The 12,506-nt window shown below is 45.0% G+C and overlaps 2 protein-coding genes across 2 annotated transcripts in view; both read right to left on the reverse strand.

The window, feature by feature from the left end:
- The window catches only part of LOC119430754 (methylthioadenosine phosphorylase), a 14,155-nt gene extending 8,883 nt beyond the window's left edge, over positions 1 to 5,272 (reverse strand). The window contains exons 1-2 of the mRNA XM_037698228.1: positions 5,170 to 5,272; positions 365 to 451 (exon numbers count right to left, since the gene is read on the reverse strand). Of these exons, the coding sequence (XP_037554156.1) occupies positions 365 to 451; positions 5,170 to 5,193 (111 nt within the window). The 5' untranslated portion in view covers positions 5,194 to 5,272. The remainder of the gene's footprint in view (positions 1 to 364; positions 452 to 5,169) is intronic.
- A 2,379-nt stretch (positions 5,273 to 7,651) lies between these two features.
- The window catches only part of toporsa (topoisomerase I binding, arginine/serine-rich a), a 6,615-nt gene continuing 1,760 nt past the window's right edge, over positions 7,652 to 12,506 (reverse strand). Inside the window, exons 2-3 of the mRNA XM_037698227.1 lie at positions 10,548 to 10,605; positions 7,652 to 10,291 (exon numbers count right to left, since the gene is read on the reverse strand). Of these exons, the coding sequence (XP_037554155.1) occupies positions 7,943 to 10,288 (2,346 nt within the window). The 5' untranslated portion in view covers positions 10,289 to 10,291; positions 10,548 to 10,605 and the 3' untranslated portion in view covers positions 7,652 to 7,942. The remainder of the gene's footprint in view (positions 10,292 to 10,547; positions 10,606 to 12,506) is intronic.

A 12,506-nucleotide genomic window follows, 5' to 3' on the forward strand; every position in this document is an offset into this window, starting at 1 on the left:
AACAACAACAACAACAACAACAACAACAACAACAACAACAACAACAATTCAAACACAATCTCACAGAGTTAAACCACTAAACTGTAAAAGAAGCCTAATACTAAAGAGGTTGAAAACTTTATGAATGAATGAATAAAACAATAGAGCAAATGGTGAAACAGTTATTAGGGTTATGGACATTATGTCCTGAAGTCTTCTCTCTGGTCCCACAGAGACGAGATGACAGTCCACATTTTAACTGTCTTCAGAGTGAGACGTTTTTCTCAATCTGCTTTGTTTAGCAGCAGACGGACTAATGTGTGACACGGCAGCAGCCTCCGAGAGACTTGAAGAAGAGTCTGCTTCAGATCAGAAGACGACTCACCTTCCCATACGGTGTGTCAACGTATCGCTCCGTTCTTCCCTCCAGGATATCTGGATCGTCAAGACCAGAGCCGCCAATAATTCCAATCTAGAACAAAAGGCATGTTCCGTCAAACCTATCTGAGCGAGTGCTCCTGCAAGGATCAACAATTACGACTTCTGCTGCAGCTCTTTGTTCAATTTGTGGTAAAAAGATCACTTAAGAGAAAATGAATCCATTGAAATTCTGGTCATTTTTCATGGGACATCAAAAAGAAGCAGAACAAGACAAGACATGAAAGGCACCACGGCCACACAGCTTGGATTAAAACACAGCTAACATATAAACTAATGTTAAGTGTTGAACGGTTGGCTCAGCCACAACGTGCATAAAAAAACATGCAGTTCATCCTCCACCACATGCGGTTCTGAAGGTGACAAACTTTTTTTTTTTAAGTTTACAGCAATCTGGCTGCAGGAAGCTTGCAGCTCAACACAGCTGGTTGAGCAAATAATTAAAACGAAATAAAAATGAGAGCAGCTGGATCAACCTGAAGTGACACAGGATGACAAACAAACATTTTGGAATCACCACCTTTGGAGGATGTTCTTTCAGTTGTTTGAGTTTGTATAAATGAATGAATGAATAAATAAATAAATCAGACATGCCACAAAATTGTCGTTTTCCAAAACTCATTAGGAATTAATTTTAAAAACTGTCACCGCTTTACAACAAAGCACCGGGACTGTCTGAGCTACTGGAGGCTGCTCTGAAAGAATGCGAAAGGGTAAGAAATGAGATTTACCAACAGAATAGAGAACAAAGCCACCATTGCCAACCAAACCAAGAAGAACTGGAGGCTAAAGAAACAAAATCATGGACTGTGGAGGAGTGCAGATGAAGCTGATCCCTCGTGACCAACTCTGCTCTGGACAAAGTGACGACACTAGAGGTTTGGTTTGGTGCTGGTCCATTTATAAGGAAAAATAAATATATAAATCGTTGGTTACGTACTGTAACCCCAGATTCTATGAATACAGGCGTAGCCCTTTAAGAGCTGTCGCTGATGGGTTAAGGGCGAAGCAGATGTGGTCCTTGCCTCACTGGGTCCATTCGAACACCGTATGAAAATCATCTTGTCACTCAGCTCCCCATGTGCGTAATTACGCGTTGCGTAATTCTGCGTACCATGCACAGACGCATGCTGTGTAGTTATGCGTTCTGAATGCATGAACGCCCCGGAAATGAGCCGCGGGAGTGTGTTCTGCATGACCCAAGGCGAGGCTTCCTCGAAAGGGCTCTGAGCGCACCTGTGTGCTTCGCCTGTGTGCTGCGCTAGGGCTGCGGGTCCACATTCATGTCTATGTGGACCGGCGTGTGTTGAGGAGGGGCGTGTGAAAACTGTTGACACCGCAGGAGCGCGCATTTGACGCCAATGCGGTGAGACGTGTGTCGCTCCTGCCAAGAGCGAGGTCCTTCACTGGGCTCGCTTTGCGGTCTCACATTATGCTGATGTGAGCGGGCAAGCGCTGAGAAGCGGTGCGCGCGCCTTCATCAATGCTGTGCCGATTGAGTGAAGGCTGCAAGCACCGCGGGAGCACGCGTTTTCTTCGGTGGGGCGCGCCCCGCTCCTGCTGGGAGCGAGGTTCGTTACTGGGCTTGTTCAGCGGTCTCACGTTTATGCTGACATGAGCGGGCGAGCGCTGAGAAGCGGTGAGTGCGCCTTCATCAACGCCATGCCGTTTGAGAGAAGGCTGCTAGCGCTTCGGAGGCATGCGTTTGCTTCGGTGAGGCGCGTGCCACTCTTGCTGAGAGCGAAGTCTCTCACTGGACCCGTCCTGCAGTCTCACATTCATGCTGATGCGAGCCGGTGAAACGCTGGGGAGCTGTGTGCGCACCTTCATCAACGCAGCGCCGTTTGGGTGAAGGCTGCTTGCGTCGCAGGAGCGCGCGTTTGACACCGCTTCGATGAGGGGTGTGCAGCTCGGGCTGAAAATGTATCATTCCACTGAACTCGTTGTGCGGACCACATTCGCATACGACTGTTGTGTCATGCGGGCGTCTCGCCTTGTTTTGGAGCAACGGTGATTTTGAAGAAACCTTTTTAAAGGCCACCGGCTCATTTCATGTGGAGGATGTGTGAAGGAGCCACTGTCAGGTCATCCGAGCTGACAGACTGGCTAAAAATAGACACTTTCATCATTAAATGATGTTTTATTCCAAAAACTTGTGTCATCTTCACACACATCCTCCACAAACCATAATTTTGAGTCATCTCCCCCTGAGCTCTGCGGTTTGTTGTCCTAGGGCGTCACCTGTTGGCGATCTCAGGGAAACGCTGAATCTCCGGATGCCGGGGATGTCTGACGGGTGGGGCTGGCGGAGCGGGGAGACGTGCAGCCGTGGAACGTCTTGAAAATGGTCCCTCGTTGATGGGGGCCCTCCAACAAAAAGGCTTTCTGCAGCTCCTCCGAGGAAGGTGGAGTGACGGGACAGGTGGACCTCTGGAAAACCTCGTCCTCCGGCTGCGATGCGAGACCGGCAGACAACAAAGAGGCGCACAGGTTGAGGATGACGTCAGCTGCCTTGCAGAGGAAGCGCTACGTCTCCTCCAGCCTCTTGAACGTTGTACGCCAGCAGCATAACGTGTTGTTCGCTGCGGCCGCCTGGAACGCACACCGGTGAGCTCGGTTGGAGAGTGACGTCAACGTCTGGTTATGCTTACCTGGAGGCACAGGACGCTGGTCCAATCTGGACATCTTTGCTCCGAAAACCTCCGCCAGGCTCGGCTCCAGGGGGGCACCGAGGGAATTTCCGCTCGGTGAAAACCCCTCCCTCTGGTGATGGGCATGGATGTGGGAACCGGCGCCCTATTCTACCAGGAACCGGCTGCGGCCTCGTCCCAGTAGGACGTCACTGCTGGGAAACGAGGCCAGATGGGATCAGGACGGCGAGCCGGAATGGAGTCCAGAAACCTTCCCGCTAGATCATACGATCTGGGTGGGGGAAAGAGAGGGACGGAAAAAGTCCCTTCATGTCAGCCGCCTCCTGGATTATGTCGGGCAGCTCCAGCTCCAGAGGAGGGCATCGACGGCTGTGAGCGGTGTGGTCGCCGATGCAAAACAAGGTCCGGGGGGATGAGCATTCGCTCAGCCTCCCTCTACCGACACTACGCTCTCCAGAAGGGAATGAGCAGTGGGGGGCTGCTGCTGACGTCGCCATCCGATTCGCTCCGAGGGTCGGCGATAAAAGGAAAATTACAAGATGGCGTCGTCCAGCGTGTAGCGACCTGCCACTGAGAATACTCCTCGGCGCTTACCTTGAAACAAGACTGCTCGTCTGCTTCTCCTCGGGGAGGAGAACTCACCGGGACGACAGGAGGCCACAGGCAGTCTTTACAAGGTTGGTCAAGCTAGACAACTTTCCTTATTCGTTCTTCTGACAGTGCTATTAGCTTGCTGAAGAAAAATGGGAGCCGATTACCTGCTCTTAACATAATTTATACGAACCGGGTGGGGCCAACACAGCAGGTGGGCGTGGACTAAATTTTTCAGTGCAATGCTTCGCATGACGAGATAAACCCACTAAGCGACAGCTCTTAAAGGGCGAAGCCTATACGAAATAGAACTGCACAATTACTGATGATCTGGGCCTGCAGGTCAGGATAGATGGCGGTCATTACATCTTCAATAAATATCAAAGTCTACGTTTAAACTTTAGACACATTTCTTCTCCCTTCAGCTGAAAGGATGTTTGGTGATGATGACTTCATTTTTCTAGATGATAAAGCATCTTGTTGCCGGACAAAGGCTGGGAAAACTGTCCCACAAGAAAGTCCTGATCTGAGTCCCCCTGAACATCTCTGGGGGACATTGAAGAAAACAGCGACTGACAAGGCTCCAACCTGCAGGGCTGATCTGGGAACAGCAGTAAGAGACAAACTGATGAAGACTACATACGGTTTGTCCTCATGGACCATGTCTCAGAGACTCAAGCTGTTAGAAAAGACAAAGTACTCATGTTTTTCTCATTAGATATTTGTCCTCCACTTCATCTAAAAAAAAGCTCATGGGCGTGACTACAAGTTGTTATTATTATTATTATTAAAGCCACAAGGATATAATTTAGAAACATTGTCCAGTTAATTTATTTCAATACAAATTAAAGAAGTAAAACAACAGAGTGGTTGGACTAACAGTTTGGTACCGTTACTGAAAACTGTTTCTCTGGATATTTAGTGAAAACATCCAACTAGAGACACGGGACAAGATGTCATTAATGTGTATTTGTACATTATGAAAGTACAAAGTATTTCTTAGGTTTTGTGTTTCATGTAAACACTGATTTACACTTTTAACTTTAATAACTTTTCTTTTGTTCTCGCTTCAGTGATTCATAATTCAGTGGTTATTCCTCTGATTAGTCAGGAACAAAGATTGGACTGTTAGTGAAAACTGTGCAAATAGAAAAGTTTTACTGAAGACCATTTTATACTTTTGTGTGTTAAAATACTTCCTGTAACAGTGATTAGCTGAGTGAAGTACTTTAACATACAGGAAGTAGTTCATTCAGACTGTCACAATTAAAGTCCTTATAAATGTCTGGCTTCAGGTCCACAGAGGAGCCGGGTCCAGTTTACCTCCACGTCAGTATTTATTCACATGGTTCCCGGGTTAACAGAGCCGGAATGGTTACTACACACGTCCGGGCCGAACCAGAGCAGCGAGCCGGCAGCAGGCCGGGCTGCGGCTCCGTGTCCGGTACCGAGCCACGGTTCGGCCCGTGTCAGCACGCGCCCAGCGCGGCGCTCAAACAACAATTATTACCTTAACGGGCCACGAACACGCCATGACAACTTCTTTCTTCAGAGAAAAAGTGAAAAATTAGGAAGTGTGCCGTCCACGACATCCGGCGTCAGCGACACGAGCGCGAGACATTTCACTTCCGGTTTAGTCATTTTCAAAATAAAAGAGCAGTGACGTTACCAGACATTTAGGATTTATTTTGCTCAAATTGTTTGAAACAGCTGTTTTCTTTTTACAACAAGTTACCTACAATCAGGCGCCTTTGATGCGGAACATGATAAAAGTGTGTGGAAATCGGAATGATTGAAAGAAAGAAGTTTGGTTATCACATTTGGCTGGGCAGCACACAGTATTTAGTGGTAAAAACCAGTGATCACTGAAGAACAAGCTTTATTTCAGCTGTTCTACCACTGACTGACTGGAGCACAGTCATTTCTGCCAGAGGAGAGAGCCATACTGGAAGAAACACGGAGTTTAGGAAATGATTATGTGAAAATGTGCATCTGGCTCATTGCTATGTTCTTGGCCCGAAAGGTGTTTCTCTGATATATTCCCACCAACTGCAGAGAAATGCTTTTATCTTTGCTAATCTCGACTCTACACTTTACAGAATACATTTTTCTGAAAACTGGGAGAAAGAAAACCTCCTGGTGGTACTTGCTCTGCTGCTTGTGTGTGTCAGGTCAGAGGTCAGTCAGAAGTCGTCTCAGGGCACTGTTCACAAACACCCACATACATTATAAAACCCAGTTAATAAAAGTTCTCCATCTAAGGAAGCCAGCAGATTGTGCTGAATCTAGTCTCCCGTCCTGTAATCGTTATCTGTGGCGGTACGGCCAGGTGGTCATAGACCTGAGCAAACATCTCGAACCATCACAACATCGGATCGCGTTCGTTCGAGCAAGAGAAAGAAATAATTGTCAAAGGGTCAGCAGGTCTTCCTGGGAGCAACCTGTGACCGGCAGCTGAGGGTGAACCTGGACAACTCACACTTCCAGAGAACATCACAAAGACCAGTCTGAGACCAAGACCCCAACAAGTGGTTCAGCTCGGGTTACCAGAACCACTTCCATCAGATCCCCGGGAGGAGAGGCTGACACCGAGCTGGTGGACGACTGCTGCAGACGGGTGTACTCGACGCATGCTCGTCTTCTAAAATTAATGTGATTTATACTTTTTGAACAAATTAACCAGGAGGAAAAAAGTCCGATTACATTTTGAATAAGTTTGAAACACTTTTGTTGTTGAATTATTTGGTACAAGTGACTCTTCACTGAATCCAGTCAAAGCCAGTACTGTATACTGGCTGGAGTATTTTAACAACTGGTTTAGTGGATTTCATCCTCTTGCTGATGGAGCAGTGGTTGTAGAACAAGGTCTGGTCTCAAACCTACGTACTTTGGGCTTTTCACGGTTCACTCTGTGTTCTGATACTTAACAGATTGTTTTAACTAATATACATTTTAAAAACATCAATTATTCATTTGTTCATACAGCAGGTGAACAGTGCACGTTACATGTGAGAGCTCCACGGTTCTTCTTACCTCAGGATTCACTTTCTGACAATAAATCCCATCTTTAGTTACTGTCCTTCTTCCTGTACTGACGGTTCCTTACCACCTTTTGTTTTTTTACTAAATGGACTTTTAATGGTTTATTTGTAAAGGTTTCTTTGTAAATTGCAGTGAGAATGGTTAAACACTGACATTTGGAGTGTGATGAGTACAATAATTTTTATAAAAGGGGCTAAAATTAAATTTAAATGAGCATCTAGTTTGGTGTCATTAATGCAAGAAACACAAAAAGCCACATAGGCAACAGTAAATAAACTACCATAATAATGTTAATTTAAAATATTTCATTGTCCACTGATATGACTCCAAATTACAAGATATTTTTAGTCAGTTTTATATAAACGCTACAACTCTATAATACCAAACTTAATTTAATTTACAAATGATCAACTTACTACAAGATCTGTCCCACATTATCTTAATATCAGTCCTAATTACTGCTTTTTAAATTTGACATTTAAAAAAAAACCCATCAGTTTCGTAACCACTTTGTACTTTATTCTTCAAATTTAAACTGTTCAAATTATCATATAAATATATGAACAATTGCTGGATATATTATTATTATTCAATTATTGTTGATGCTTTTGTTATTGATGCCTTTTTTGGGTGAAGTTAAAGAAATAACTGTTTATCTACTGTAGTTAAATACTGTATTGATGGTTTAGTTGTTACATGTAATAAATGTAAGATTATGTACGAGGTTAAGGAGTGGGAATTTTGATAATTTATACTTCTACCCACTCCCTTGAATATGTAAAACAAAAAGTTTGGACATTATACTTCATGATGTATTTATTTATTTGTTTACATATTCAAAAAATAATAAAAGAAACTAAATTTATATTAAAAATAAACCACATCAAACACCATCTGTAGATGAAAATAAGTTTATTGACGCTACAACAGGCAGGAGAATATTCCTGACTTTTTATAAAACATAAAATATTTTCCCTGAAATGTTTCAGCACGTGATACAGAAGTGACAAAGAACTCTTGTTTGTAAAAAGGTCTAAATATTGTTGTTATGTCAAACATAAAAGTGTTATTAACATGTACTTAAAGTTATAAAACTCTGGCAGTCACCTCTGATGTAAACCACACTGACCTGGACCTACGTGTCTGGAACACAAAGGTCCAGTTTGTGAAGGTCTGGTGATCCGTACCAGACGTTGTGGTCCTAAAACACTCGTGGCAGCGTCCGTCACTAACTGTGACCATTAGTCCTCAGGTCTGGGGTTCGCTCGTTCGTCTGTGATGTCATTTCCATCCCAGCTGCTGACGAGGGGCACATGTTCATGTTTGGTACCAGAATCAGAGCCACTGTCGATGGTGATGACGGTCGAGGAGGCCTTTGATTTCTGCTCGGTCGTTTTGTGTTTTTTGCTTTTCTTGTGCTTCTTCTTTTTCTTGTGATGTTTGCCTCGGTCACGCTCCTTGTCCTCCCTGGCGAGCTCCACGCCGCCACTCTTTTTGGATTTTTTACGACGCTTCTCTTTGCTTTTCTTCTTGTGTTTTGTTGACGATACGGAGTCGCCTTCTTCGTTTGGGTTTAGGGGTAAGTGCGTGGACGAGTCCTCCAAATGTCTTGTTTTGTATTTGTGTTTCCCTCCTGGCTTATGGTGAGGCCTCCTCTTCGTCGAAGGGGAGCGACTGCTGGAAGAGCTCCTGGACCGGGACCATCTCCTGCGTTGCCTCTGTGAATCCCTGCTGCGGCTCCTGGAGCGAGAGTACCTGCGGCTGCTGAAATAGTAGGACCGTCTGTGTGTGAAATGCGTCACGCCCCCATGCTTCTCTCGTCTGTAGTGGCTGTAGGACTGGTAGCAGTGGTCCCGGTCCCTCCTTCTGTAGACTGGGTCACATTTGGAGAAGTCTTTGCCATGGGAATGAGAACAAGCTGTTTCAGAGGAATGACAGCTGACAATGCTGTTGGAGCTCACGGGGCTTCTGCTGGAGTGCCTGCGCTCTCCACTTTTGGAGCGCCTCCTCTCCCTCCTGCGGTCCCCGTCCTTTGATTTGTGCCGCCTCCTGTGATCTTTATCCGTTTGACTGTTTCTGGATTTCTTGGATTTGCTGGATACTGAAGAGCTACATCCGTCTTTCGACTCCAACCCATGAAGGCGATCCGTTTCTACATTTTCTGTTTGACGACTAGAATCGCTCCTTTGTGTAGGAGCGGGACTACAGCTGGTAAAACGGATGTGGTAAGGCTGAAGAGGCACTTCTTTAATATCTTCAAAGGCAGACTCATCGGAGTCTGAGGACAGCTGAACCAGCTCAGGAGTCCTTTCTGCTGTAGGCTTAACAAACCCGACGATAACGCAGTCGTCGCTGTCCAAAGAGGCACAGCCTTCGTCGTCGTGGTCACTTGTAGGCAGGTCAGCTTGGTTCGGTGTCCTCACCTGCTGCGGAGAAGCCTCAGACTCTTGCCTCTCCTCCTCTGAACTGCTCTCCGAGTCCAGGTCCAGAACTGACAGGCGCTCTGCCCCGCTCTGCTCTGCTCCTGTGGAATACGATGGTCCAGGTGTCTCGTCGTCCCACACAGAGTGGCTCAGAGCTGACGTGGCGTCTTCTGGACGGCCCATCTCTGCAGAGTTGTCCTCATCTTCAGAGATGGCGATTACAGAAGAGTTGGAGCTGCCGTCTTCACTGGAGGAGGGGGCTGGGCAGTCATAAACAGCATGCTGGTCGTAGGCCTCCATGTTGAAGGGGGACCTTGCAAAACTGATGAACTCGTGTAAGAAGTGCTCTGTTCGTCCCTGCAGGAACGGCCTGAGCTCTTCCTGAATAGCTCCGTCCTCCATATCGTACCGTGTGATACGTGACATGATGATGTGCTGAACTATGTTGACCAAGGAGCCGTGGGCCCCGTACAGCACCATCAGTTCTCTTTTCAGCCAGGGGACCAGTCTGTGCAGGCAGGCTGGATTTCTTTGATAAAACTCAACAGAAGTGTCTCGGGACAAGCCACCGTCCCTCACACTTCGAACCCTCGCCCCTCGGCGGTACAGCTCCCTCCTGAAGTTGATCATCTCCTGCTCTCTGACGTTGGTCACCGCCCTGCCTTCCCTCTCGGCTCTCCTCTTGGCCTCCAACCTCTGCATCATGCGCCGCATGTAGCCATCTTGCCGCTGCTGGGGGGGATTAATCGAGGCTTCAAATATTACGCCGTTGTCCGGAGGGGGGGAGGTTCTTCTCATCTGTCGATGGATTCCAGTGAGAGTTGTGCGGTATCTGAAGCGCACGCCCTCAAAGTAACCAAAAGAAGAATTGTCCACATGCTGTTTGACTTCGTACTTCTGAAAGTCTTCATCCGACTTGATGGTGTGATAGATGGAGCGAAACGGCTGTTTGCACAGCGGACACTCCGCCTTGTTTTTGGACCACTCCAGAATGCAGCGGAAGCAGAACTTGTGCAAGCAGCGGTCCAGGTGAGAAACGTTGTTGAACTTATCCAAGCAGATGGGACACTTGGAGTCCGGCGATACCTCTGCAGACATTGTTTTGGAGTTTTTTCTTCTGCCATCCGTCTGGCTGTGAGGCGGGGCGATCCTAACTGCTGACATGATCTGACACGGAGAAATAAACTGTTTCAACTTACTTCAAAGAACAATAAAGGAATTAAATTCACACACACACACAGCCAGGCTGGTTCACACCCCTTTCTGTCACATGCAACTATGATGAAGGCTGAAACAGCCATGACTTTAAAGAGATAAGGAACTCTCTCTGCTCCTGGTGGTGCTTTGTCATCAATAAACTAGTTTACATCAGGTTCTGCTTCCAGTAAATCCATCAATCACAGTATCACGCTGGTTTACTTACAGCTGCAAGAATGGACCACAGTCATCGCTCACTCAGAATCTCCCGCTACAAAGCGTTTCTGAAATCAAGAAAGAACGAGAAATTATTCAAATTAGCAGGATAAAACTTTACAGCTGTACAGGTATGCGTGTCATATAGAACAATGTCAGAACTTGTGAATAAAGAAAGTTTTTTTTCCAGTTTTTAGGTCACTTAAAGTTTAGATATTGCAGCTTTTACCAAAATCAGTCGTAACGTTTAAAATCAAACAGAAATGTTTCAAATTGAGATGTTTTTCAGTAATAAGTGCCTTTTTATTGGCTTCATACATTTAAAAAAAGACCATGTCTTGTTCATTCAAAGAACAGAAACATTTGAAAACAAAATTCATACGTTTAGATGCACAATTATTCACCACTAGTATGTCTACACTGTATGTTCTGTGGTTGATGACTTTTAAAAAGAATGACATAAATAAACAGGAAATATTGTACAATTAATGATACTCTGATGAAATCTTCTGAGCCTTGATTCATTTTAATGTTTGTTTTACATAATCAGCAGGCAAATGACCTCAACTGACCACATGCTAATGGTACAGTCACATCAACGTTGGGTTTATAGACACTTCCTCACATATCGAGTCAGTTTAAAGAGGATCTGTTCTGCAGTGAGAGCTGATCTTTGTTTTCTAATAAACTGCTGCTCAAAGTAAATGGCAACAACTTCACTGTCACACTATATATTTCAACTCAACGCAAGTTTTAACTGAAATATGAACCCATCGTGTGCCAAGTTTCTCTTTCCCAGATAAAACATAGTCCTGGTTCTGCACAGACATTTAATTTGACAACTTTAACCCCAGAGCAGCCAGATTACAGCTGGAAGGTTATAAATCAAGTGTTTGGATGTTTTTAACATGTGTCCATTTTGTTTTACAGAAATGACTTCACATGCAGCCTGTTCATACACAGTGTGCACAGAAACTGTTTTGTAATTAAAGTAAAATGTTTAAAGCTTCGACGACAGAAAACAACTGGTTACTGTCTGTAACATGGCAGTCAGTCCTTTAAGGTAGAGCCTGACCAATTATTCAGGAGGGCCGATATAAAGATCTGGGGACCTATTGGTATCTGTGAGAATTGTCCCATAATGCACCAATATAAACACTTCTCATTTCCACCCCTAAAATGCTGGAACCAGCCATAATTGTACAATGTATCCAGCAGAGTGCGCATAAAGACAACTTTCAAGTCATGGTCGTTCACTTAAGTTTCACTTTCATCACAGCCGAAGCAGCGAACAATAGCGTGGTGTATTTTGCTGATGGTAAGTTTATTTTAACTGATGTGTAAAATAAATCATCAATAATAAATTACCTTCAGTCCTCCAGCCTGCTTGTCATTAGCTACGTGCCTCTCAGGTTAGCAAGCTAACGTTTAGATAAACTAGCATAAGTTATAGCCTTGTAAAACTTTATTCAGAACAATAAATCTAACGTAGCGGTAAAATATATCAGTTAGTAACTTGATGTTGTCATCCTCAATGAAATGTATTGTTTGTCTGAAATCTTCACTTCTCTGCAACAACAACAACAAATGTTTACTTAAGATTCTTGGGGATGGACAAAGCTCACATCCACAGTTACTGTCATTGTTTTATGGTTTAAAATCTAGTTTTATTTTAAAATGGACCCATTGGTGGACCCAACTGTGGGGGCCTGATTCGGCCCCGGACTGCCAGTTCAATAGCCCTGTTCTAACTGGTTGTAACAGGTTCTAACTGGTTTCAATAGGTTCTGTGTTCTAACTGGTTCTAACAGGTTCTAACAGGTTTTAATGTTGCTCAAACAATGTTCCAACAGTGTTCTAACAGGTTTTAACATTGTTCTAACAATATTCCAATAGGGTCCAACAGTGTTCTAACAGTGTTCCAACATGTTCTAACAGTGTTCCAACAGGTTCTAACATGTTCTAACAG

The sequence above is a fragment of the Nematolebias whitei genome, chromosome 3, assembly GCF_014905685.2.
Source record: "Nematolebias whitei isolate Nwh7 chromosome 3, NemWhi1, whole genome shotgun sequence".
Taxonomy (NCBI): domain Eukaryota; kingdom Metazoa; phylum Chordata; class Actinopteri; order Cyprinodontiformes; family Rivulidae; genus Nematolebias; species Nematolebias whitei.